The following is a 27,796-nucleotide window of genomic DNA, read 5'->3' on the forward strand; positions in this document are numbered from 1 at the left end:
CTCTCCGCTGTTCCAGGTCCGCCACCTTGGCCTCAAGGAAATGAAGTCGTTCCCGGAGAGCCAACAGGCAGATAGTCGTACATGCTGCAGGCGGTGCAAAACACTGGAAAGCCCCCACACCCCTGCTGGCTTCTTACCTGCATAGTTTTGTTTAAGGTTTATTACGTCAATGGGTTGGAGACTGCGGTTTAGTTGAGGTCAGGGAACAGACGGGCAGAGTGGGGGGCCCTGGCCTCCTCACCCTGCTGCCGAACTCGCTCTGCTGTTTAACTCGCCTTGACGCTTTGTCAGCTGGGGCTCCCTCTAGCTCGTGGAGCAGGCTCCCTCGCTAGGGTGCTCTGACTTTATCAATAGACAAGCTATGTAGGCTAGTTTCTAAACACACTCACTTAGTCCTCCCTATCCTCATCCAGACAGGCAAGAAACATTATCAGAGTTCAAGGACACACACTAGCCTGCCAACGACACTCAAGGTGTGGAGCAGGGTCAGTGAACAGTGTGGTAGAGAGGCCTAGAGGGCTGCACCTGGGTCTTCTGGTGAAAGGGGCAGCGGTGGTGACAAGAAATACAATTATAATAAGTTTATCTGTATGCTGCATTTCCTTGCTGAACCATGCTCAAAGCATCTCCTGACATCAGAAACATTTACACACTATAATACAGCAACATTTCAAGATAGTTCACGAACAATTACAAGATGTAAAATTCAAATTCAAATATTAATAGCAGGCTGATTAAAACTTCTCAGATTAAAGATGTGCTAAAAGTAAACAATCTACTCATAATTATAAGGTGGCTATTCGTATTAGACCATTCATAATTTTTTGGATGGTCTCCAAATCAATTTTGTGATCTTTGGTCCTTTGTAACTTTTTAAAAAACCAGTGTTATCTTATGTATTTATATACATTCCATTATATTTCCTAAAATGAGGTTGTAATATGTGTTTTTATCTGATGATTCAATGGTCTGTTGACTGTAATAAAATGTTTTGACTTGAATTCGTAAGGTGGCCTAATAATAACATCATAATGACTAACTCAGATAGCAACAAAAATAATACATCCTGAGCAGCCTTTGTAGCTGGAGTCAGTCAGGGTCCAGCTCTCCCAGGTCAGGTGGAAGCAAACCAGATAGGCTGGAGGGACCAGGTCTCGCAGGACTCTCCACTAGGTGGCCTCTGTATGATGTCTATGCTCCCACTCCTTGAGGTTAAAGTTACACAGTACAATAAAGCCAAAAGGGTTTCATAATAGTAATTTATCAAAAGACACTTGTGGCAGGCGGTTAAATGGTCAATGATCCATGTGGATCTTTAGCATCTCGTTTTTTTGAGTTTCTTTTCATATGCTGCTCATTTGGTCATTTGCTGCTCCACGAGCTAGAGGGAGCCCCAGCTGACGAAGCGTCAAGGCCCCAGCTGACAAAGCGTCAAGGCGAGTTCGGCAGCAGGGCGAGGAGGCCAGGGCCCCCCACTCTGCCCGTCTGTTCCCTGATCTCAACTAAACCACAGTTTCTAACCCGTTGACGTAATAAACCTTAAACAAAACTATGCAGGTAAGAAGCCAGCAGGGGTGTGGGGGCTTTCCAGTGTTTTGCACCGCCTGCAGCATGTACGACTATCTGCCTGTTGGACAGAAGTCGTGGGTGTGCTCTCGGTGCAATGAGCTCCTGCCTCTCCGGGAACGACTTCATTTCCTTGAGGCCAAGGTGGCGGACCTGGAAAAGCTGAGAGAGGCAGAGAGGTGTGTGGAGGAGGCCTTCAGGGACGTTATAGCTGTGTCCCACTCCAACGATGATAGCTCTCCTGCTATCATGGAGAACGATGGTCTCGGGGAAGGAGAGCATCCAGCTGAGGAAGAGGGGAACAATCCCTTAGAAGGGACCCATTCCTTGGGGGATAAGCAGCTATCCTCTCGTGCCGATGATATATCTCCAGGGGGTGGAGGGATCCTTGTAGTGGGTGATTCGATCATTAGGAACATAGACAGTGGGGTGTGTGATGGGCGTGTAGACCGCAAGGTGTTTTGCCTGCCTGGTGTGAAGGTTGCGGATATCACCCGTCGTTTAGATAGTTTGGTAGACAGTGCTGGGAAGGAGTCAGTGGTCGTGGTGCACGTTGGCACTAACGACATGGGGAAATGCAGCCGTGAGGTCCTGGAAGCAAAATTTAGGTTGCTAGGTAGGATGCTGAAAGCCAGGACCTCCAAGGTGGCTTTCTCTGAAATGCTACTGGTTCCACGCGCAGGACCAGCCAGACAGGCCCAGCTTCGCAGTCTCAATGCGTGGATGAGACGATGGTGTCGGGTGGAAGGGTTCGGATTTGTTAGGCACTGGGGAACAATTTGGGACAAGCCGGGCCTGTACAAAAGGGACGGGCTCCACTTGAACCAGAATGGAACCAGACTGCTGGCACTTAAAATTAAAAAGGTAGCAGAGCAGCTTTTAAACTGACTGAGGGGGGAAACCCGACAGGAGCTGAGAAAGGTCCGGTTCGGAATAAACCTCCCCCCTAGGATAAAAACCAAAGAAATGATGAAATTTTAAAAGGGGTAGGCCTAGAAGTAGGCATTGTGAGAGCAGGGGCACAGGATATAAATTCAGAAGAGCAAAATTACCACAGGCCTAACCACAAGTGCCAAAGACACTTGAAGAGAGACACTGCTTACAAGTGCCTGTACGCTAATGCTAGGAGCCTCCGAACCAAGATGGGAGAACTGGAGTGCTTGGTCTTAGAGAAGAGCATTGATATAGTGAGCATAACGGAGACCTGGTGGAATGGAGAAAACCAGTGGGATACGGTTATACCTGGATATAAACTATATCGGAAGGACAGGGAAGGACGTACTGGTGGCGGAGTCACTCTATACGTGAAAGAAGGCATTGAATCCAGCAAGCTCGAAACCCCAAAAGAGGCAGACTCCTCCACAGAATCGTTGTGGGTGGTGATACCGTGCCCCAGGAGGGACTTAATACTGGGAACGATCTATCGTCCCCCTGATCAAAATGCTCAGGGAGACCTTGAGATGAGATATGAAATTGAGGAAGCATCCAAACTAGGAAATGTGGTAGTAATGGGTGACTTCAACTACCCAGACATAGACTGGCTGCATATGTGTTCCAGTCATGACAAAGAAGCAAAGTTTCTAGATATTCTAAATGACTATTCCCTAGATCAGTTGGTCATGGAACCGACCAGAGGGATGGCAACCCTGGACTTAATCCTCAGTGGGGACCAGGACCTGGTGCGAGATGTAAGTGTTGTTGAACCGATTGGGAGCAGTGACCACAGTGCTATTAAATTAAACATACATGTAACTGGCCAATTGCCAAGAAAATCCAACACGGTCACATTTGACTTCAAAAGAGGAAACTTCACAAAAATGAGGGGATTGGTAAAAAGAAAGCTGAAAAACAAAGTCCAGAGGGTCACATCACTCGAAAATGCTTGGAAGTTGTTTAAAAACACTATATTAGAAGCTCAACTGGAGTGCATACCGCAGATCAGAAAAGGTACCGCCAGGGCCAAAAAGATGCCAGCATGGTTAACGAGCAAAGTCAAGGAAGCTCTTAGAGGCAAAAAGTCTTCCTTCAGAAAATGGAAGTCTTGTCCAAATGAAGAAAATAAAAAAGAACACAAACTCTGGCAAAAGAAATGCAAGAAGACAATAAGGGATGCTAAAAAAGAATTTGAGGAGCACATTGCTAAGAACATAAAAACCAACAACAAAAAATTCTATAAATACATTCAAAGCTTGAGACCATCTAGGGAGACAATTGGACCCTTGGATGATAAGGGAGTCAAAGGTGTACTAAAGAACGATAAGGAGATTGCAGAGAAGCTAAATGAATTCTTTGCATCTGTCTTCACAGTGGAAGATACAGGGCAGATCCCTGAACCTGAACTAACATTTGCAGGAAGGGATTCTGAGGAACTAAGACAAATAGTGGTAACGAGAGAGGAAGTTCTAAGCTTAATGGACAATATAAAAACTGACAAATCACCGGGCCCGGATGGCATCCACCCGAGAGTTCTCAAAGAACTCAAAGGTGAAATTGCTGATCTGCTAACTAAAATATGTAACTTGTCCCTCGGGTCCTCCTCCGTGCCTGAGGACTGGAAAGTGGCAAATGTAACGCCAATCTTCAAAAAGGGATCCAGAGGGGATCCCGGAAATTACAGGCCAGTTAGCTTAACTTCTGTCCCTGGAAAACTGGTAGAAAGTATTATTAAAGCTAGATTGACTAAGCACATAGAAGAAGAAGCCTTGCTGAAGCAGAGCCAGCATGGCTTCTGCAAGGGAAAGTCCTGTCTCAGTAACCTATTAGAATTCTCTGAGAGTGTCAACAAGCATATAGATAGAGGTGATCCAGTGGACATAGTGTACTTAGACTTTCAAAAAGCGTTTGACAAGGTACCTCACCAAAGACTTCTGAGGAAGCTTAGCAGTCATGGAATCAGAGGAGAGGTCCTCTTGTGGATAAGGAATTGGTTAAGAAGCAGAAAGCAGAGAGTAGGAATAAACGGACAGTTCTCCCAATGGAGGGCTGTAGAAAGTGGAGTCCCTCAAGGATCGGTATTGGGACCTGTACTTTTCAACTTGTTCATTAATGACCTAGAATTAGGAGTGAGCAGTGAAGTGGCCAAGTTTGCTGACGACACTAAATTGTTCAGGGTTGTTAAAACAAAAAGGGATTGCGAAGAGCTCCAAAAAGACCTCTCCAAACTGAGTGAATGGGCGGAAAAATGGCAAATGCAATTCAATATAAACAAGTGTAAAATTATGCATATTGGAGCAAAAAATCTGAATTTCACATATACGCTCATGGGTTTGAACTGGCGGTGACCGACCAGGAGAGAGACCTCGGGGTTGTGGTGGACAGCACGATGAAAATGTTGACCCAGTGTGCGGCAGCTGTGAAAAAGGCAAATTCCATGCTAGGGATAATTAGGAAAGGTATTGAAAATAAAACAGCCGATATCATAATGCTGTTGTATAAATCTATGGTGCGGCCGCATTTGGAATACTGTGTACAGTTCTGGTCGCCTCATCTCAAAAAGGATATTATAGAGTTGGAAAAGGTTCAGAAGAGGGCAACCAGAATGATCAAGGGGATGGAGCGACTCCCTTACGAGGAAAGGTTGCAGCATTTGGGGCTTTTTAGTTTAGAGAAAAGGCGGGTCAGAGGAGACATGATAGAAGTGTATAAAATTATGCATGGCCTTGAGAAAGTGGATAGAGAAAAGTTCTTCTCCCTCTCTCATAATACTAGAACTCGTGGACATTCAAAGAAGCTGAATGTTGGAAGATTCAGGACAGACAAAAGGAAGTACTTCTTTACTCAGCGCATAGTTAAACTATGGAATTTGCTCCCACAAGATGCAGTAATGGCCGCCAGCTTGGATGGCTTTAAAAGAAGATTAGACAAATTCATGGAGGACAGGGCTATCAATGGCTACTAGCCGTGATGGCTGTGCTCTGCCACCCTAGTCAGAGGCAGCATGCTTCTGAAAACCAGTTGCCGGAAGCCTCAGGAGGGGAGAGTGTTCTTGCACTCGGGTCCTGCTTGCGGGCTTCCCCCAGGCACCTGGTTGGCCACTGTGAGAACAGGATGCTGGACTAGATGGGCCACTGGCCTGATCCAGCAGGCTCTTCTTATGTTCTTATATGTTAATACTGGAAGCAATTATAAGACTTGCTTGCAGAAGCACCTGTCATCATGAGCAGGTCGAGGGGGTTGAAGGTGTTATTGGGGTATGAATCTGTATTGTGTAATATTGAGTAGGTGTCCCCAGATATGGTGGGGAGAGTAAATCATAATATATTGTCTATTTCACAAGTTCACACTTTTTCTGACACAAGGCTCAAGCTCTCTATAGTCTCTATAAAGCCCTCTAACTACTCCTTGGGGAAGTACCATAGAGCTAAGTGGTAGAGCAGATGCTTTGTATGCAGGAAGGCCTAGGTTCAACCTCTGGCATCTCCAGATAGGGCTGTGATAGTCCAGTCTAAAATCTTAGAGAGCTGCTGCCAGTCAGGGTAAGTAGACAATACTGAGCTAGATGGACAGAATTGGTCAGACTCAAGTAAAAGGCACTCAGCTTTCTGTGTTCATTCTGTTATAATAAATGTCACAATGGTTTGGGAATGGTGAAATGATGTTTACAACACCCACTCTCTTAATGCTTGCGTATAGGTGAAAAAGAAGTTCTGATAGCCCTCCTCTTTTTATTTATTTCTCTTTTTTGGCAATGCTCCTCTGCCTTTAATAGCTGAACGAGCAGAAATGCAAATTTTCTCTGAATTGAATAGCTGAGTTGTCCCTTGATGGCTCTTAAAGGCATAGGGATTCTGATAGCAAAAAAAAAAAAGTGATTACAATTATTCTCATTATCCAAGACCCACAAGTAGAAGGTTTTCCCCGGGCAGTCATTTTGTGTTTGAAGCACCTTCAAATTACAGAAATCATGTGCTTTGAACAGAAATGTACTAGCAAGTGTGGATTTCATATACGATTATTATTATTATTATCATCATCATCATCATCATCATCATCCCACCCTTTTTCCAGAACTGGAACTCAAGGCAGCTTCCAGATAAGATGGATACATATAGTTACAAACATACAAAACTACCTTAAAAATCAGACTATTTGCAATATTAACAAGGGTGGCTATTAAAGTCAGAGCGCCCCTCAAGACTAGGTATTAGCAACACTAATGAGAAAGGGCAGGATGGAACAACACATATACTGGGGAGAAGGACATGAAGTTCCGGTTGTTCCCTTCTTTTTAGAGGGATATTGTGTCTTTTAACAGCAGACAGGCCCAACAAGGGCAGAACATTTCATGGGCAGTTATCTCATTTATTATTATTCTGATTTCCCCCCCCCCTTCCCGGGAGAGGTCCTTGTCTGGCCTTGGGCACTGTGTACCTTGGCAAGGGAAAGGTGACACTATTTGATGCTCTGCCTCAGCAACATGTCTTGGCTGGCCTTACTTTGCAGTCTAAACTCTTCAGAAGGAAAGCTTTCAAATTCAGCAACTGCTGAGAGAAGATCTCTCTGCTTCCTTAAGTCTTTATTGGCATCAAATATTGCACCATTTGAGCTGTGTTCCTGGGGTTGTTCAGGTTTCTAACTGATGAAATGTCCTTCCTAAACTCTAGTATTCATAGGAAGGGGAAGGGAGCAAAAGAACAATGCTGTCACCTAGTAGGTGAGAAGGCAATTGCACTGGTGGGTGGAGAACAAGGTGTGAGTTAATCCCCCTTGCCTGCCTTCAAGCACTAAGAAAGCAGAGGGAGGCCTGTTTAGAATAGCTTGAGCTGGGTTGTGTGGGCCTGAGGTGCTGGCTGAGAAACAATGCTTGCTAGGACCAGAGAGAGTAAGCAAACCATTGCAATGAGCCTTGGGGCACTACCTTTGGATTAATAACTAGCTGGAAAAGAGTGGTGCCAGTTCACACACAACAGAAATGCGGGCCCATTTCCTCCAACAAATGAAAAATGGAAATTAACTGCCTTCAAGTCGATCCCGACTTATGGCTACCCTGTGAATAGGGTTCTCATGGAAAGCAGTATTCAGAGGGGATTTATCATTGCCTCGCTCTGAGGCTAGTCCTCCCCAGCTGGCTAGGGCCTGCTCAGCTTGCCACAGCTGCACAAGCCAGCCCGTTCCTTGTCCGCAACTGCCAGCTGGGGGGCAACTGTGCTCCTTGGGACTATGCAGCTTGCCCGCGGCTGCACAGGTGGTAGGGTATGTAACCCCTGATCCACTCACTGTGGGGTGATCTTTAGCTGGCCCTTGACACCCAGGAGACACGAGTGGGGATTTGAACTCACAGACTCTGGACTCCCAGCCAGGCTCTTCTCCCCACTGTGCTGCCTCCAACAAATAATCTGTGCCAATGTTTGTCTTTTGTTTATAAGTTGAACTTGACAAGAGAGGCAAATGGCTGCAAGGGGAGGGGAATGTATTGTATTCTTTTCTTTTCTTTTGGATGGTTGACACATTGTACAAACATCTGGATTGCTTGAAATATCCATTCAAAAATAATCACCTGTCCATCACCCAGATAGACTCTCACTGATCCCCTTCATCTAAAAACCAAAAGGGGATAAAGCACCAGAGCTCTTTTTGCAGGTTGCATTAATTAATCTTCTGCCTTGCCTTTTTTGGCACAAGGGAGGCAAGCAACAAGACAGCTTCCTATTAAGGTTGCCAATTTCTCTCCCTCCCTTCTGTGACTTTAGCAACTGTGTGACTGGAAGGAACTCGGCAGGTGATGCTTCCCTCATCGTTGCATCTCCATGCTGGGGTAAGCTTCACCTAATCAAATTCTGTTTATCACAGAACTGTTACAGGAACAGCAGCCCTGGTAGGGGAAAAATATTGCCCACTACTTTCTATGAGATGTTTAGAAATAGAAAAAAGTTATCTGTAAATTCAGAATGCTCTGTGAGCATTGCAAGTTGTGTGGTGTCCAAAGAAGGAACAATGCACAATAAGGTTCTTAGCAAAGTTCCTGGCAGAAAAGCCCCCTTGGCACTGTGATATCCATTGCAGGCTAGATTCTGTTTCCTGACACCAGTTATTTGGGTGAGAATTGCTGCTTGAGTATATTCTTCTACACCAGAAATGGGGAACCTGTGGATCTCCTGATCCCCAACTGCAGTCGGCCCCAGTAAGCATGGATAATGGTCAGGGATGATGGGGATTGAACATCTGGAGGGCCACATGTTACCCATCACTGTTCTACACCTTTCCATTCCCCACCCCACCTTCTGTTCACGACTGCCTCCGCTTTCTGTTAGGTGAGTGGCAAGGCCAGATAGAAAGGAGGAAAGGACCATAGCTCAGTGGCAGAGCATCTGCCTTGCATGGAGACAGTGTTGCATCAGTAATGTTTAAAAAGAAAAAAATGTCATCATGGTTACCTCTTTCACCAGCATCTGCTCCCCACTCCTGGAGAAGAACAAGCAGGAGGAGTGGTTCAGTGGAATATCTGAAGCTGCCTTCTACTGAGTCAGACCGTTGGTCCATTTACCTCAGTAATATCTACACTGACTGGCTGTGTCTCTCCAGTGTTTCAGGCAGGGGTGTCTCCCAGCCCCTACCTTGAGATGCCAGGGATTGAATTGAACCTGGGACTTTCTGCATGCAAAGCAGATGCCATACTGGCTAAGGGTGATGGGTGCTGAAGTCCAACAGCATTTGGAGAGCCACAGGTTCCCCATCCCTTGCATACAGCATTGATAGTCTCATCTCTCACTGCCTCTGAACTAGTCATTACTAGGGGGACAGCAATGGGAAGGGACTATTGCCCTCATGCTCTACTTGTGGACTTCCCAAGAGGCATTTGGTTGGCCACTGTGGGAAACAAGTGGACTAGATGAATTAGGGCAAGTCCATGCCATACATTTATAGCACATCCAATGCACATTTATTCCCCCCCTCCCAAATCATGGGACCTGCAGTTTGTTAAGGGTGCTAGGAATTTGTAGTTCTCTGAAGGGAAAGCCACAGTTCCCAGAACTTTTGGAGGAAAATCATGTTCTTTAAATGTACGTTGGATGTCTGATCCAGCCAGGCTGCTATTATCATATGTGGAACTTGGGCCTTAAATATATGATACTTTCAAACTGATACTTCCTGTTTGGAATTTGTATGTTATCTGGCCAAACAAAGATAAACTCAAAGGGCTTCAAAGGGCTACAGAGTGCATAGCCACTCACTATTCTCTCTCTCTCTCTCTCTCTCTCTCTCTCTCTCTCTCTCTCTCTCTCTCTCTCTCTCTCTCTTTCTTTCTGGCTTGTTTTTGGCAGTGGTGGAAAGGCCAGCTCCCTACACCAATGTGATTATGCCAAGTTTGTTTGGCATAATTTGTTTCCTTGGCATAGTTGGGAACCTTATTGTGATCTACACCATTATCAAGAAGAAGAAGCTGAGGTGCAAACAGACAGTGCCCGATATCTTCATTTTCAACCTCTCCATTGTGGACCTGCTGTTCTTGCTGGGTATGCCCTTCCTTATCCACCAACTCCTTGGCAATGGTGCCTGGTATTTTGGAGCTCCTTTATGCACCATCATCACTGCTCTGGACACCAACAGCCAAATCACCAGCACTAATATCCTGACAGTAATGACCTTAGACCGTTACCTGGCAACTGTCTATCCTCTGAAGTCCACTTATGTCCGAACGCCATATGTGGCTGCCTTGGTTATTGGCCTGGTGTGGCTCCTCTCTTTTCTAACCATCATCCCTGTGTGGATGTATGCGGGACTGATGCCTCTGGAGGATGGGACTGTCCGCTGTGCTCTTTTGCTTCCCAACCCCGAGACTGATATCTACTGGTTCACCATTTACCAGTTCATGCTAGCTTTTGCTATTCCACTGTTCATCATCTGTGTGGTCTACTTTAAGATCCTCCAGCATATGGCCACCACTGTCGTGCCCTTACCCCAGAGGAGTCTCCGGGTACGCACCAAGAAAGTCACCCGAATGGCTGTTGGCATCTGCTCTGCCTTCTTTATTTGCTGGGCACCCTTCTACATCCTTCAGTTGGTGCATCTTGGAATAGACACCCCTTCTGTTGCCTTCTTCTATGCTTACAACTTTGCCATTAGCTTGGGCTATGCCAACAGTTGCCTCAATCCTTTCCTCTACATTGTCTTGAGTGAGACCTTCAAGCGGCACTTCATGGTGGCTATTCGTCCAGCCAAGGAGCAGTTTCGGGTCAATAACAACAGCACAACAGAAGCCAGTGTGTGCCTGAAGCTTGCCCCAGAATCCACTCAGCAGACTCAGTTTCTGGAAGACTTTTCTCCACACTCATTGCCTGTGACAGTTGCTGTTCACTGAGAACTCTGTAGCCTTGCAACTACAAGGCCATGAAACGTTTTCCTTCACAATACTGCAGTGTATGGCGGGTTGTAGAATGATCAGGGCCAGCACTGCCATTAGGCAGACTGAGGAGCTAATAGAGTGTACAAATGCTAGGTCACTGTTTCTTCTGATTCATGGTGAGAGATTGCAAGTACTGCTGGGATATAGGGAAGCATGCAAAACCAAGCAACCCAGTTACAAGAAGCCTAAGGATTAGCCAGCAAAAGTCATGATGATGAACCCAAAGTATCAGTCAAACAGACAAGGGTATGCAAATGACATGAAAGACGGGGAAATGACAACTTCCTGGCTTCCATTGAGCTAACTGGCTTCTGTCTAATGCAGGATAACCAATGCACAAATGCACTGGGTGTAACCATTTATTAAGCACACAATAAAACACATGGAGATTTATGAATGATTTCATTACCTGTGCCTCTGGCAATATGAACTGCAAGCAAGCAATGCCACATCTCCTGCAATGTAACACTCCTACAATGTCCGTTATCTGGAGGTGTTCCAAGGAGGACTTGGGTGAACATAATGAAATGTCACAGCATGCTCAAGGGCATAGTATGAAGAGGCATTTAGGACTCAAGAAATCACATCAATCGATCCTAGAGTCACTCACTGAGGCACGTGGATGACAGCAGGCCTCTCCTTCAGAGTCTCCTTAGTCACATGGTTGAACGAGTCCTATGACCTGACCACTGGAGGTCGCTGCTCAGTCTCAACAGCTTTTTCCAAAAGGGAGATACAATGATGGGGAAATCTCAGCCTCTTGGTTTCTGCCTTTGATACAGCTGCTAGACATCTACAGAGCCTCTGTCCATGAAAAAATGACAACCCTACTATTTGCTGTATGTACCAATAAAGGAACATTGTCATTTATTGTAGAAGGGATGGAGAACTTGCCACATTGGGCTCCTGTACCTTGAATACTTGCATAGAAGATGGAAAACTTCAACAGATGTCGTTTGCTTTGCCACAGTGCTGCACGACTTTGAAAAATTGTTCGTGCCAAAATTTCCTCATCTATGTTAGCCAATCTTTATATATATTATAGCTATCTCTACATCATCCCAACAGGATGTTAAAGCTGCCATGAAAAAATGGAGGAAAACAAAATGGGAGAGGGGTGCACAAACTATTATTTATGGTTCTGTATTGCGTAGAAATATAATGAAAACCAAGGGTGCTTTCGGAAAGAGGATTGGGGTTGGGTGGGTGTCTGTCAGAATGATTCCATGCACTTGAGCAGCATTGCCAATTTTTCAACCAGCATCTGTAGGCTGTGCTTTTAAAAACAGCTTGATACTGTTCAGAAATTGGCAGGTGAAGCTTTTCACAGCATGGAGAAAACAGTTTATAAAGTGCTAGATGCTGTAGATCAAGCAGCTGTTAAAAGCACAGAAGTAGCAACTGATTGAAAAGTTGGCAGTTAGATGCCTGACATCCACAAGCTACATGGGTACTGGTGACCACTAGTCCAACTGGAAGACTAGCAGTGCAATCCTAACCATGTCTACTTGGAGGTAATTCCAGTTGAATTCAATGGGGCTTACTCCCAGGTAAGGAGTAGGTTAGGAATTCAACCTACAAGATTGATCAGGATCAGCACAGTGGCATAGTTTAAATGATTGCTTCTCTGAGTTAAATGTACAACAGCAAAGCAGAGGTGTATGACTCTCTTTCCTATGATTCCCCCCCTCATTAAATTGTGCACTCAGTAGTAAAGGAAGCTGCCAACTGCAAACAACTTTACAGAGGTTTTTTTTAATTGTTTCATTATCTTTCCTTGATTGTAGATGTCAAACTTCAGATGGCTGCATACAGCTCAATTAAGGCACACCACACTGAGTTAAATAGTTTATCATTAAGGTCCAATTCAGGACTCTTTGCCAGCTCCCCAGATAGGACTTGGGCAAAACTTGTTCAGAAGGTGATTTGTGGAATGTGATAGTCTATTTTTTATCTGATCAGAATTTAGGGAAGAAATGGGCTGTATGAAAACAGGAAAAATACTGTGAAGTTATGTAAATACATTGTGTAAAATAATGCTTGTTGATGTAGTACGGTGAACACTGGGATTTACAGGAGTGATGTTATGTTTTGAGTATTTTAAGAATAAAGGCATTTAGACATTCTGTTTTATTCAAAAATCCTATTTTCTTCTTAGGACACCTACCAATATACATTGAGTGGTTTGTGTCTGCCCTTCAGTAAAATTCTCACAGTGGCTTACAAATTAAAAAAACAACAACCAATAAAACAAATGTAAAACATGCAAATTAAAAATATACTATAAACAATAAAATCACTTGGAGCAGCATAAAACAACAATAAACCCAGTCATGAGAAAACACACTTGAATTAAAAGGTCTGAGAAAATAAAAGTTCTTTGCATGGGGACATCATGCCATAATTAGGGTGCCACTGCTGAGAAGACTCTTTCCCCATTAACTGCTTTCTGACCTGGAGCCACCTCTACTTTTAAGTAGGGTGAGATGGTAGCCTTAAGAAGCAGTTAACCTCCAGCCTCCCATGGCCAATTGTGATGATCAACTTTGGGCTGAACTCAGCACAACAAAATTGGATAACATTAATGGCAACTTTTTACTCAGACTAATGTTTATCTTTAATGCCAATTTGTTCTCTGAAACATGCTGTATCTCTCATGTTTTTTATTTCTTATGTTCTCTTTTTCTTTTTTATTGTTGTAATATCTGTCTTTGTGTAGAGTGGATTTTTGCTATTGTCATCAGTGGTTGTATAACTGTACCTTTTAAAAAAATTAATAAAAACATTACAAAAAAAGGAGGCAGATGTTTAGAGGCAGGGGCATCAACTGCAAGATGTTGTACAACAGCGCTGTGTGCACTTCATTCCTTGCTGTGCTTCCTAAGCTAGCCTGCTGCCAGTGGAGGCTGGTCCATTAAGGCTTGTGGGGCATTGCCTTAGTCTGCTCCCACCTGACTGTCTTCTTATTTACAACCAACAGTGAGGTGACACTACCTGTCAGCGACCTCTCTCTTAGCCTCAGTGTTGACCCTGTAGAGCTCAGCAAGGGATGAGAACAAAACTAGAATTAGTTGGCTCTGCCTGTCATTGATTCTGGCTCCACCTACTGCTGAAGTTTCTGCTTTCAGCAAAGTTTAGGTGTCTCATAGATGTTCACTTGAAACCTTGGTTTATTACGCCCCCCCCCAATTAGGGTTGCCATATTCCAGTTCCACAAATCTGGGCTAATTTGCATATTATGTAAATTATTTGCATATTAGGCAAATTATTTGCATATTGGGCATATTATTTGCATATTAATATTTGGATTGTCCAGTTGTTTTGTTTTTGTGCCTAGGAATTACCACCAAAAACTGGGGAAAGATGTGAGAAATCTTTTTTTTTAAAGCAACATTTTCAGCCTTAAATGCCTAGACTCTAGTTTCCAACACTATGGAGTATTTATTGATTGATTAAGAGGATTTATATCCTGCCCTTCTGCTGTTAAAAACAGAGCTCAGCACAGCTTACAAATATAATAAAAACAATAAAAATACACAATCAATATAAAAACATAATAAAAACACAAAATAGCAACAAACATAAAGTAAGTCAGGGCAGCAGTATGGTTAACCATATACGATATATTTCAAAGCCAAAATGTTAGGAAAATGAGTCTTTCACACCACATGCTCAGTTCTAAATACTGTTGCAGCAAGTTTTACAAGTTCCTCCAGTATTCCACTGGTGCAGGCACTCAGACATTCAAAGTATCTGTATGTTTCTTAGGTTTTATAAAAGCAGAGCTTTGCTTAACTCAAAATTTATTCTCCCTTTGATCAACCACATCTACACAGGTTCCACCTCCATACTCAAAATGAAACTGGGCCTGGAGGTATGCAACAACCCCACACATACCTTGCTAATTTGATTACCAGTGCCAGGATGTCTGTCTTATCAACTACTCTGCTACTCCCTGCCCCCCCCTCTGCCCCAAGCATCATGAAAGACCCAGTCCTGGCCTCAGAAAGAAAATAAATATCGGGTCCTCATCAAAGTACTGATAAGCATCTTGTTTTAATTAAAATAATAATTATAAATTCTTGCTCTTATTACTAAAATTACTAAAATATTTAAAGTACATAAAAACAGCCAGGGGAAGATATTGGGGAAATATAAAATAAATACAAATAAAGGGGGGGGAGGTGAACAGACTTTAAATGTGTAATAAAATAATCATCATCAACAACAGCAATAACAAAAAGCAAACCAGGAATATCACTGGTTGATTTTAAAAGTATTTGGCTGACACTTAATGTTAAACAAATAGCCACTGCCAGGAGTGAGCCAGCCCAATGTCCACCTAGGCTAGGGCAGACTCACCCTCTTCCTCTGTGTAATTCAGCAGCCTCTGCCTGCTGCCCTCATGCAATGGTCGTGCTTTTTTCCAGGCCTGGAGAAAAAATGAGGCTGCTTTGCCGCCAAAGGGAAGGAGCCGTGTGTGCGCACACACCTCTCAGCAACTACCCTGCCGGCACGTCTGCCTATCAGTCCCTATGCAAAGGCATTGCAGCAGTTAGGTTTTCTAATCTAGACATTGCCTCAGGTCAGTCAAAGTGAAACAGAACCGTGGCTTCACTGATTGGCTGCAATCCTGAACAGGTGGGGTTAAAGCTACAAAGTGCTATAATATAATACAGTACTGTTTAAAGAAAGATTTAACAGTGGGGGGGGCAGCTGACGTTTTTATGTATATCTCGAGAACCGGACCACCTAGAAACTTAATTTTTTTTTTAATTAAAGCTGGGAATCCGGGCCATGTAAGGGGCTAGCCGGGCACCGGGTGGCATGCATAGAATCTGGGCAAAACCCAGCTATCCGGGCAATATGGCAACCCTACCCCCAATCCCCCATTAAAGATGATACAAGCCAGGAAGAGCCACTCTTTACTTGCAGCTCTATAGCTTTGGGGCAGTGACAACTCCTTAACCACAGTTTAGGAAGTTTACAAATAACACATTATTGTTATGTGCCTTCAAGTTGTTTATGACTTATGGCGACCCTATGAATCAGTGACCTCCAATAGCATCTGTCATGAATCATCCTGTTCAGATCTTGTAAGTTCAGGTCTGTGGCTTCCTTTACGGAATCAATCCATCTCTGGTTTCGCCTTCCTCTTCTTCTACTCCCTTCTGTTTTTCCCAGCATTGTTGTCTTTTCTAGTGAATCATGTCTCCTCATTATATGTCCAAAGTATGATAACCTCAGTTTCATCATTTTAGCTTCTTATGATAGTTCTGGTTTAATCTGTTCTAACACCCAATTATTTGTCTTTTTCTCAGTCCACGGTATGTGCAAAGCTCTCCTCCAACACCACATTTCGAATGAGTTGATTTTTCTCTTATTTGCTTTTTTCACTGTCCAAAGTTCACATCCAGTCTGCATCTGTGTCAGAATTGTTTAATATGTTTTTTAATAATGTTTTTAACCATTTTTTAAAGTTTTTTTTTTAATGTTTTAATGCTGTTTTGTTTTAATGTGTTTTAGGATCTGTTTTTATGATGTTTTAAAGTGTTTTAGTGCTTTGTTTGCCACCCTGGGCTCCTGTTGGGAGGAAGGGTGGGATATAAATAAGATAAATAAATAAATAAATAATCCGGGCATTTTAACACTATTTGAATAGCATGCGTTTTAACTTCCCTATCAGTTTTTATGGGTTTTAATTTGGTATGGTTTAAATTTATATACTTGTTTTTAATGTTCTTAATTGTTGTAAACGGTCCAGAGAGCTTCAGCTATGAGGCGGTATACAAATGCAATAAATAAATCCATACATAGAGATCGGGAATACCATGGTCTGAATGATCCTGACTTTAGTGTTCAGTGATACATCTTTGCATTTGAGGACCTTTTCTAGTTCTCTCATAGCTGCCCTCCCCAGTCCTAACCTTCTTCTGATTTCTTGACTATTGTCTCCATTTTGGTTAAGGACTGTACCAAGGTATTGATAATCCTTGACAAATTCAGTGTCCTTGTTGTCAACTTTAAAGTTACATAAACTTTCTGTTGTCATTACTTTAGTCTTCTTGATGTTCAGCTGTAGTCCTGCTTTTCTGCTTTCCTCTTTAACTTTCATCAGCATTCGTTTCAAATCATTACTGGTTTCTGCTAGTAGTATGGTATCATCTGCATATCTTAATGTATTTATTTTAATATTTTAATATTAATTTTCCACCAATTTTCACACCTTCATCTTGGTCCAATCTCGCTTTCTGTATGATATGTTCTGCATATTGATTAAATAAATAGGGTGATAAAACACACCCCTGTCTCACACCCTTTCTAATGCGGAACCAATCGGTTTCTCCATATTCTGTCCTTACAGTAGTCTCTTGTGCAGAGTATAGGTTGTGCATCAGGACAATCAGATGTTGTGGCACCCCCATTTCTTTTACAGCATTCCATATACTTTTCATGATCTACACAGCGAAAGGTTTTGCTGTAATCTATAAAGCATAGGGTGATTTTCTTCTGAAATTCCTGTACATCGTACAGAACTGCCACATTTGCTACATTAGCCTTGGGAAAGCAGAAACCACTGACTGTTTCTGAAGAATATTGATATTAATATGCCTCACCCAGACTCTGAGAGAAAGTTTGTATTCACCTTTATTATGTTAATACATTTTATACATATTCATTCTGATGTTTTTATTATTGTTGAATGATGTTTATATTATGATTATGATAATGTGCATGTATGCATACGGCCTATTCAGTCAACAAGAAATACAATTTGATTGACAGGTATATTTCCCTCTGAAAGACTATTAAAAAGACAGAGCATCACTTGCTGATTTGGTGGTGCAGACAAGATGAAAGAATGAGGAACAACTCTTCACTTACGTTTGTGGGGACCTGGAGGAGTATAGAACTTGTTGGAACTGTTGGAATTTTAAGGTTTTAATGTGAATTTTATTTTTTATGTTGTGCTTCGCCCAGAGTGGCTGGAGAACCAGCCAGATGGGCGACTAATAAATTTCATAAATAAATAAATAAGATATTTTAAATATTTCAACAGAAAAATGGGCTCCTACCATATAGGATAACTGGAGCATGCAGAGAATTCTAATCTGACACGTTCCTTAGGCTCAAGGGCTCAGTAGTACATTGTGGGGCAGGGGGGATCCTCGGACCTTAGACCCTCTGCAGTTATTTAACTATTTTGTTTGATACATAGAAACGAAGAAGTCCTGGTGCTCTCAGTCAGCAAGGAACTTTGAAACAGATCTGACATCCAAGTGACACCATTGTTAAAACATCTGCACTGGCTGCCCATCTACTACAGAGCCAGGTTCAAGGACTTTGTATTAATTTACAAAGCCCTGAACAACTTAGGTCCAGGGTACCTTAGGGACAACCTGAACCCTTATATCCTAGCTTGACCACTGAGACCATCTGCAGGATCATCATTGGTCATCCCGAGTTGGTGAGGCTCATTTGACAACAAGAAGAAATCAAGCTTTTAGAGTGGTCGGCCCAGTCCTGTGGAATGCTCTGCCAGCAGAAGCACAGCAGGTACCATTCTGACTTTTAAATGCCTGCTGAAAACTTTTCTGTGTCACCAAGCTTATGCAGGCAATTATGAAGATATCTTTCTGCAGTAGTTAGTTAATGATTTCTGATTTTAAATGTTTACATCGTTTTATCTTGTATTTATATATGCTGTAAACTGCTTTTTTTTAATGAATAGCGGTATGTAAATATTTTTATAAATAAATCTCTGAGATAGGGTTGCCGGGTGTCTAGTTTTTGCCTGGAGACTCTGGATTCTCCAGGTAAGTCACCTTAATCTTGGACTCTCAGCTTTCATTAAAAAAAAAAGGAAGGTTCTGGATGGTCTGGTTCTCGAGATACACACCAAAACATCAGCCACACACCTCCACAACGAGTTCATAGCTGGCTGGTCTAACCCCGCCCTTTCAGGTTTGTAGCCAGTTAAGTGTTGACCTCCAGGCAGTACCAAGACCACATTGCAAGGCCTGAAAACTGTTGTTTCATAAATTGAGTAAGTATATATTTTCAGTCTTTTTCTCTCTTGTGTGCAGAAGTCAAAGAAGTTTAAATTTTCCTGGACTGTTGAAGAGGGCAGGGTTTTGAAAACCTTCCCAATATGAAGCTTTAATCCAATACTTACTTTTCTGGGAGTAAAACTGCAGTGCTAATCCCACATACCTGCAGTAAACCTCATTGAATTCAATAGGACTTACTTTTGAGTAGACATGGTTAGGATTGTGCTGTAAATTAATGGGACTTTCGAGTGAACATAGAATTGTCTTTGTGTTGTAAATCGGTCTCTCCCTCTCCAATCCTATTTTTTAAAGCGATTAGGCAGGGCTTACATAGGTATCACTGCTTTTATTATGTAGGAAACTAATACTGATTTTTTTAAAAAATGTTCTGCAAAGACCAACTGGTTTTGACAATAAACTATTATATGGGAATCTATGTATTTTTACATCTCCAGTGTGTGTGTATATGGAGACTTCCCAACAACCCTGTAAGGTACGGTTGATGACTGGAAACCAAGGCAGCTCACAACAAAAAATAAATCCCTTTAAAATGCAATAACCATAAAGACAAGTATAAATAGTTGCAAAACAGCTTAAAGAGGCATGATTCTGAATTTTGGGATGGGTGAGTGAAGTTTCTTATCACTTCTGTGCACTCTTCTAAGCCCCACTGAATACATTGGGACTTGCTTCAGAGTAAACAAAGAAAGGATTGCACTACAAATATCTTTACAGGTTGTGTAAATAATAAACATATTTGACAGTCATCCTTATATAAATATTTCTTCATTTAAAGCACACGACTTCCCCTGAAGAATCCTGGGAAGTGTAGTTTCAGCCTCACAGTTATAGTTCCCACCACCCTTAACAAACTACAGTTCCCATGATTCTGTGGTGTGATTCATGTGCTTCAAATATGTGTTGAATGTGCTTTAATTGAATGGTGTACATTTGCTTTAGGTATGATGTGCATTCATTAGTGAACTGAAAAGAATGATTTTAAAATAAACATTTTAAACAGGGGAAGGGCTGCAGCTCAGTGTTAGGGCATATGCTTTGCATGTAAAGGTCCAAAATGCAATCTCTGGAAAAGACTATTGCCTGGAATCCTGGAGAGCCAATGCTAGTCCATGTCATCAGTACTGAATTAGATGGTACTAAATGGCCTGAGTCAGTAGAAGGAAGATTACTTTGTTCCTAAAAGTGGGAAGAGACCCAAGGGCCACAGTGACTCTGAAATTTATTTATGTATTTTATTCACAACATTTATATACCACTTTATTATAAGAAATCACAAAGCAGTTTACAGAATGAATTAATGCAATAAAATTATTGACAAAAACAGTTAAAGACAGGTATTTAAAAACATTCAAAATAATAAAACCAACAATTAGTTAAAAACAGATAAAAAACACAATACTTTCTACATGCCTGGGTAGATTTGCCTAAAAAAAATGTTTTTAGCAGGTGCCAAAAAGAGTACAATGAAGGCACCTGGCTAATGTCAATAGGCAGGAAGTTCCAAAGTATAAGTGCTGCCACACTAAAGGACTGATTTCTTACAAGAGCAGAACAAGTACTATGTAGCACTCATAACATGGAAAGTGCACTTGATTGGCCTGGTAGCAAATAGGTAACCAGTGCTGATTTGGGAGCAGAGGTATTATGTGCTGACAGGGTCTCATTCATGTCAGCAATCATGCCACAGCATTCTGCACTAACTGCAGCCACCAGGTCAGGTTGTGCTGCATGAGGATTTCTGTGACCTTGGCTGACTGGCTGCCAGGATTTTTTTAGTTTTGGTTTTTGGTTAGGAGTCCTCACTGGTTATGGGATGCTGAGTGTTCTGCCTTACTCATAGGAATCTTGTGGTTGGTATGGTATTGCATTTAGGAAATCATCACTGCCTTTTATTTTTATTTTTCTGTTTGCATTTCGTTTATCGTTATCTTCATTCCTTTACATCCATAGAAGCAACAACAGTGGTTCCATGCACTCAGTTCAACCCCCTTAAACCCACTGATGATGCTCCTTGTTGGTTACATGATTGTTTGTTTCTTGCCCAATAGTGGTAAAAGAGAATTCACATATTTGGAAGTGTGGCTGCAACTGTTGTTGCTTCCAAGCTGCTGCCTGTGAAGGTAGACCAAACCATGTGTGTTTTCTCTCTCTCAGTTATTACTCACTGGAATTGGGTTGGCTGTCAAAGTGAGTTTATAGCAGCCCACAGGGTAGACAGAAAAGGGTAGAGAATCTTCTTACTCATTTCTCAGACCTCTTTCTGAAGTGGAGGGTCTGAAGTTTGGAGCGGCCATGTTAAAAGGTAGGGACAGGGCATTCTAGGCAGAGGGCTGCCAACCCTGCTTGGATATAGATATACATGCAGAGGATCCCTAGTCAATCTTTACCAACAGCACAATCCAAACCACATCTACTCAGAAGTAAGTTCTATGGGTCTTATTTATTTATTTATTATTTTATTTATATCCTGCTCTGCTTCCCAGCAGGAGCCCAGGGCGGCAAACAAAAGCACTAAACACACTTCAAACATCATAAAAACATACTTTAAAATACATTAAAACAAAACATTTTCTTTCTTTCTTTCTTTATTATTTGACTTATATCCCGCCCTTCCTCCCAGCAGGAGCTCCCAAAAACAATTTTTTAAAAAATGCTTTCAAGTCATCTTTTTTTAAAGAAAGGTTAAAACATTGTTTTTTAAAAAACAAAAAGGTTTAAAAACATATTAAAAAACAATTCCAACACAGATGCAGACTGGGATAAGGTCTCAACTTAAAAGGCTTGTTGAAAGAGGAAAGTCTTCAAAAGGCGCTGAAAAGATAGCAGAGATGGCACCTGTCTAATATTTAAGTGTAGAGAATTCCACAGGGTAGGTGCCACCACACTAAAGGTACGTTTCCTATGTTGTGCAGAACGGACCTCCTGATAAGATGGTATCTGCAGGAGGCCCTAGCCTGCAGAGCGCAGTGATCGACTGGGTATATAAGGGATAAGGCGGTCTTTCAGGTATCCTGGTCCCAAGCTGTACAGGGCTTTGTACACCAAAATGAAAACCTTGAACTTGGCCCAGCAGCAAATGGGCAGCCAGTACAGTTCTTTTAGCAGTGGGATGATGTGTTGGCGATACCCTGCCACAGTGAGCAGTCTCACCGCCGTATTTTGCATCAGATGCAGCTTGTGGGCCAACTTCAAGGGCAGCCCCACATAGAGCGCATTACAGTAAGCCAGCCTGGAGGTTACCAGTGCATGGACAAAAGTAGTTAGGCTATCCTGGTCCAGAAATGGCCGCAGCTGTCTTACCAGCTGAAGCTGGTAAAAGGCACTCCTAGCTACTAAGGTCACCTGGGCCTCTAGCGACAAAGATGGATCCAGGAGTACCCCCAGACTATGAACCTGCTCTTTCAGAGGAAGTACAACCCCATCCAAAGCAGGCAACTGACCAATTATCTGAACTTGGGAACCACCAACCCATAGTGCCTCCACCTTGCTAGGATTCATTCTCAGTTTATTGGCCCTCATCTAGCCCACCACCGAGTCCAGGCAGCGGTCAAGGGCTTGCACGGCCTATCCCAATTCAGATGTTACAGAGAAATAGAGCTGGGTATCGTCAGCATATTGCTGACACCTCACCCCAAATCTCCTGATGACTGCTCTCAAGGGCTTCATATAGATGTTAAACAGCATGGGGGACAAGATGGTACCCTGTGGCACCCCACAGCATAACTGCCAGGGGTCCGAAAGACAATCACCCAATGCTATTCTCTGAAAATGACCTTGGAGATAGGATCGGAACCTCTGTAAAACACTGCCTCCAGTACCCATCTCACCAAGTCGGCCCAGAAGGATACCATGGTCAATGGTATCAAAAGCCGCTGAGAGATCAAGTAAGAGTAACAGGGTCACACTCCTCCTATCCTTCTCCCAATAAAGGTCATTCATCATGGTGACCAAGGGCAATTCAGTCCCATAACCAGGCCTGAACCCAGACTGGAACAGGTCAAGACAATCTGTTTCATCCAAGAGTATTTGCAATTGCTGTGCCACAACCCTCTCAATCACCTTCCCTAAGAAGGGGGTATTTGCGACCAGTCGGTAATACCTGCAGACCAATGGGTCCAGGGTGGGCTTTTTTAGGAGCAGTCAGATCACTGCCTCTTTCAGGGCAGCTGAAACCACTCCCTCCCGCAATGATGCATTGACTACACCCTGGATCCACTCGGTCAAACCCCCTTGGCAAACTTTAATAAGTCAAGAAGGGCAAGGGTCGAGAGGACACGTTGTGGGCCACATCATCGCAAGCACTTTGTCTACGTCATCAGGCTGCATCAACTGAAACTGTTCCCAAGAAGTTGCAGCAGACGTTGCACTGGACACCTCATTGGGGGCTACAGTAGATGTGGAGGGGGCATCAAGACTGCTACGGAGGTGAGCAACTTTACCCTCAAAGTGCCTTGCAAACAATTCACAGTGGGCCTCTGACGGGTCTAAAACTCCATTTCCTGGAGGTGATGTCAACAGATCCCTGACAATATGAAAAAACTCCACTGGACAGCTACTTGAGGATGCAGTGGAGGCAGAGAAGTGAGCCTTCTTTGCCACCCTCACCAGGGCCAGCGTAACACGGTAAGCAAGGTAATCACAGCAGGAGGGCGCCAGGCTTGAGGATCGCTGGAGGTGCTCCTCGGCTAGCAAGGGAGGCCATCCCCACCGCAAGAGGACACTGCCGTTGAGGAGGACGTTCACCAGCAGGGCACGCGCGGTACCTTCCAGGAGTTGTTGGAGGGCAACCCTGTCATCCCTGGCTGGCCACTTGGCTATGATGGCTGGGTCCAAGGGGATCTGGAGGGTGGGTGGCCTCCTGGGGACGTGCATGAAAGCACCTTGCTTCCTCCAGACGGGAGTGCTACAGCCCAGGCTTCCAGGTCAGGCCTCTACTGCTGCGCATGGAGGCTGCCAGAGTGGAGCGCGCGGCTCCACGGTAGGATGCGCCGATGCAATGCTCGGAGCTGTTGGCCTGCAGCCCCCATCGTAACTGGCCATGCTGAGCTGATGCTGGGAGGCCAACAAGATGCACAGGGCCGCAAGCTCCCCACCAGAGGCCAGGAAGGATTCCTCTCCCCCCCAAAACAGACTACGGAGAAGCCCGTGCAATCCCACCGCCGCAGCTGTAAGCAAGGCTGCCTGGGGGCCTTTCTGCGCGGTGAGCAAAAGAGCAAAGACTTTGGGGAAGGGCACCGCAGGTTGGAGGCGAGCAGCACCACGGCTGGAGGCCTCGTCTGGTTCCTGCCGAGCAGCTACAGGTCTCGGGTGAGTAGCAAGCAGGCAGGGAAAGGGGGCGTGGGACGCACCCCGAAGGTGCTCCCAGAATCATGCGCTGCCTCCGGCTCTCCCCAAAGATGGAGCTTTCTTCACGGCCAGGCCAGGCTGCTGCACCCCGAAGCGGACTTGCCCTGGTCGAAGATTGGCCCTGGTAGGGAGCGGGCGCCGTGGAGAACGGCCTTCGCTGGGCGAGCCGAGAGAATGTGGCTGATACGGGCCTGGGCTGCTGCGCTGGAAGAAATACTGCACCCGGTGGAGGACCAGAAGGCGGTCTAGGCCTTGAGAACAGCCCGACCACAAGGCCGTCCGGCGGGCCATTGGCTGATGCGGTTGCCAGGCTTTTTTATGTAGTAAATTTAATTATTTATTTGGGGGGGATGGGGAATTAGGGGGGAGAAAGACAGTTGCTCTTCCCCAGCAAGGGACCTGCTTTGGAGCCCAGGAAGAGCCATAGGTTCACCCACTCCTAGTTTTATTGGGGGGACACTACAGGCTAGGGCCTCCGTTGCCAGCATCTCAGCAGCAGAGCATCAGAGAGTCGCAGGGCCAATCCCCTGCATCGGTAACAAGGCCTGGAAAAGATTCTCTGCCTGCAGCTCTGGACAACCACTGCCAGTCAGTGTTGGCAGTACTAGCCTTGATGACCCTATAAGGTAGCTTAATATGCTTCTGTTGTAGCTTCTGGTAACTAAGCCAACCGTGGGGGAAATCTTTTTCCTGGACTCCCAACTCTCCAGGTGGCAGCATGTGTTCAACCGGTGTGTGTGTGTGTTACACCTGTGGCCTTCCTAATGTTGTTGGACTCTAATGCCCATCAGCTCCAGACACCATGCCCAATGGTCAGGGATGATGGGGGCTGGAGTCTGACACCATATCTGGAAGGCCATCTCTGCATGGAATTATTCACAACAGGGCGAGAGGAATCCTGCATGTTAAAAACTAGCCTATCAGGGTGAAGCCTCAGCTGACTTTTTCTGCCTGGCAGCTTAATGTTTTACATGCACATGTTAATGTTTGCATGTACCGGCCCGTCATCTCTCTCTCTCTCTCTCTCTCTCTCTCTCTCTCTCTCTCTCTCTCTCTCTCTCTCTCTGTCAGTCACACACACACACACACACACAGAGCATTTAGTGACCCACACACACAGAGCATTTAGTGACCCACACACAACCACTGCTAGCAGTTCTCTGCTCCAAGTCAAGAGGTCTATCGCATGTGCCTTTGTTCTGAGTGTCCACAGCTGCAGGGGGGAAGGCATATTCCACCCGTATCTTCCTCCAGTGGCAGCTGAAAGGAAGCTGCCTCCTGTTTGGACTGAAGGGAGGGATCTCTCTGGCTGGCCAGATGTGACTAAGAATAGAAGCTAGAGGGATGGCTTGGTCAGTGCTGCTTGAGGGCCAGGCCGGGGGACACAAATGGCTGCCCAGGCACAATGTGTGTTCCCAATTAAACATTAGTGAACTAATTCATAAGTTCGCAAACATGAAAGCACATAAGGCTAAATTCGTGTAACTATGTATCTTTTTGCTAAATGAAGACAATACAAAAAGGTAGTTTTCTTTTCACTTTATTTATTTTACTATTCACACAAAACATTTTCCTACTCCATCATTTTCTTATTTGTCCTTATTTGCCTTGTTACATTTTTTATAACATTTGAATTGAAAAATGAACAAAAAAATTATAAAAGGTAAGGGTGCAGATTTATAATTTGCAGGGGGGCACTGAACACTCCAGCTCCGGCCCTGACCCTCACTGCCACACAGTAGGCACGGTTATGATGTTTTACTCGTGCCCCATCAACCTCACCACACATCTTTCGCCACTTGCACTCTTGCTGTTTTCCAGCCTGTTTCACAATGCCAGAGAGGATGCTCAGGAGCAACCATGTCAACAGCCCGACATGCCTCGCTGTTCCACAGCATGACAAGGGCTTCAACAGGGTCACCTGCTCTGTCTACTGGGAACTCCCCAGGGCATTGGATCAATGACTCAAGGCTGAAACATTGGCCGAACAGGCTCCAGTAGATTCCACTAGTCTCCGGGGGTGGACCATCTTAATCTGTCCACCATCCCTGCAGGGAAGAATCAGAGCAGAGCCATAAGTCTAAACTTCACCAGGAAGTGGTCTGACCATGACAATGGGGTGACATCCACCCCCCTATCTCCAGACCACCCCTTCCTCCATCTGGAGCAAAAACCAAGTCGAGGGTGTGCCCTGCTCTGTGCGTCGGGCCAGTGACAACATGAGACAGCCCCATGGTCGTCATGGAGGCCATGAAGCCCCGAGCCAGAACACTATAGGCAGCCTCAGCATGGACACTGAAATCACCCAGGACTATTGTTCTGGGCTCCTCCAATACCACAGCTGAGATGGCCTCCACCAGCTCAGTCAGAGAAGCTGCTGGGCAGCAGCATGGACAGTACACCAGCAGGAACCCTAGTTTACTCTCTCCTTGGTGCTCACAGCCAGCTCCAAGACAGAGACAGAGAGGTTTCCTGGTGACAGAGATGGAAGTTCTGTAGATCACAACTACTCTTCCCCCCTCCCCATCCCTGCAGCCTGTGCTGGTGTTGCACCGAGTATCCAGGTGGGCAAAGCTGGGTCAGATCAACTCCTCCCAGTTCACCCACCCAGGTCTCAGTAATGCACACCAAATTGGCACCTTCATCCACAATCAAATCATGGATGAGTGTGGTCTTATTGTGTACCCATCTGGCATTAAACAAAAACACACACAGGCCAGTGGGCACAGCAGATGAGCAACGAAAGAGGAACCCATCCATGAGAGTGGGAGGGAAACTTAGTAAGTGTATTTAGAATTGCAGCCATCAGGAGCATCCATCTTTATTCTTTGAGTGCTCCCATCTAACAACTCCATGACACTAGGCTTCTTTCTTCCTACAGTGGCCTTCTGGTGACTGGCCTGGCCTGAGGCACTTAAACCCTTCTTGCCAGAAGCAAGTAGGCTAGATTGAATGTTCCCTACCCAGACTCCATCTTTTAGTTAAGATTTCTTAATTTCCAACCAGAGAAATGTTTTTGTTTTAATTGTATGCTCCAAGCAACTGTGGTTGATGCTTAATGTATCATGCTTAATGACATCACTTGGGCCCACTCCTGTGACATCACTTGGGCCCGCCTTTGTAATATCATTCAGGCTTGCCCCTGAAATCTCAGGGTTTGGGATGCTTCTGATCTGGCAATCCTACTCTGAGATCATTTCTAGAAAGAGAATAATAGCCACTGTGCAGGCTGAAGAAATTCCAGCTCCCAGGCCCTGGCCAAAATGTATCAGTTCTTCCCACCCCTGTGTGCTTGGGCCCTGCCAAAGGCCTTCCCCTCAAGCTGCTCTGGGCCCCTCTCCTTTGAGCAAGTTGAAAGAAAGAACCACACCACACCCTGCCTGCCACCTACTTCCAGTTTAGACTTCAGCACAGACAGTAGGTAAGCATGGGTCTATGAGGGGAAAGAAGGAATGTGGTGTTGGTGGTT

The 27,796-nt window shown here is 44.4% G+C and overlaps 1 protein-coding gene and 1 long non-coding RNA gene across 2 annotated transcripts in view; one reads left to right on the forward strand and one right to left on the reverse strand.

Annotated features, from left to right (window-relative positions):
• The window catches only part of LOC133382148 (uncharacterized), a 53,787-nt gene that overhangs the window by 12,405 nt on the left and 13,586 nt on the right, over positions 1-27,796 (reverse strand). The gene's annotated exons all lie outside the window — the stretch shown is intronic.
• Positions 7,832-10,864, forward strand: LOC133382147 (melanin-concentrating hormone receptor 1-like). Its single transcript, XM_061621815.1, has 2 exons — positions 7,832-7,847; positions 9,846-10,864. The coding sequence occupies exon 2, from the start codon at positions 9,863-9,865 to the stop codon at positions 10,862-10,864; it is 1,002 nt and encodes a 333-aa protein (XP_061477799.1). The 5' UTR covers positions 7,832-7,847; positions 9,846-9,862.

This window comes from Rhineura floridana, chromosome 3 (assembly GCF_030035675.1).
Source record: "Rhineura floridana isolate rRhiFlo1 chromosome 3, rRhiFlo1.hap2, whole genome shotgun sequence".
Classification (NCBI taxonomy): domain Eukaryota; kingdom Metazoa; phylum Chordata; class Lepidosauria; order Squamata; family Rhineuridae; genus Rhineura; species Rhineura floridana.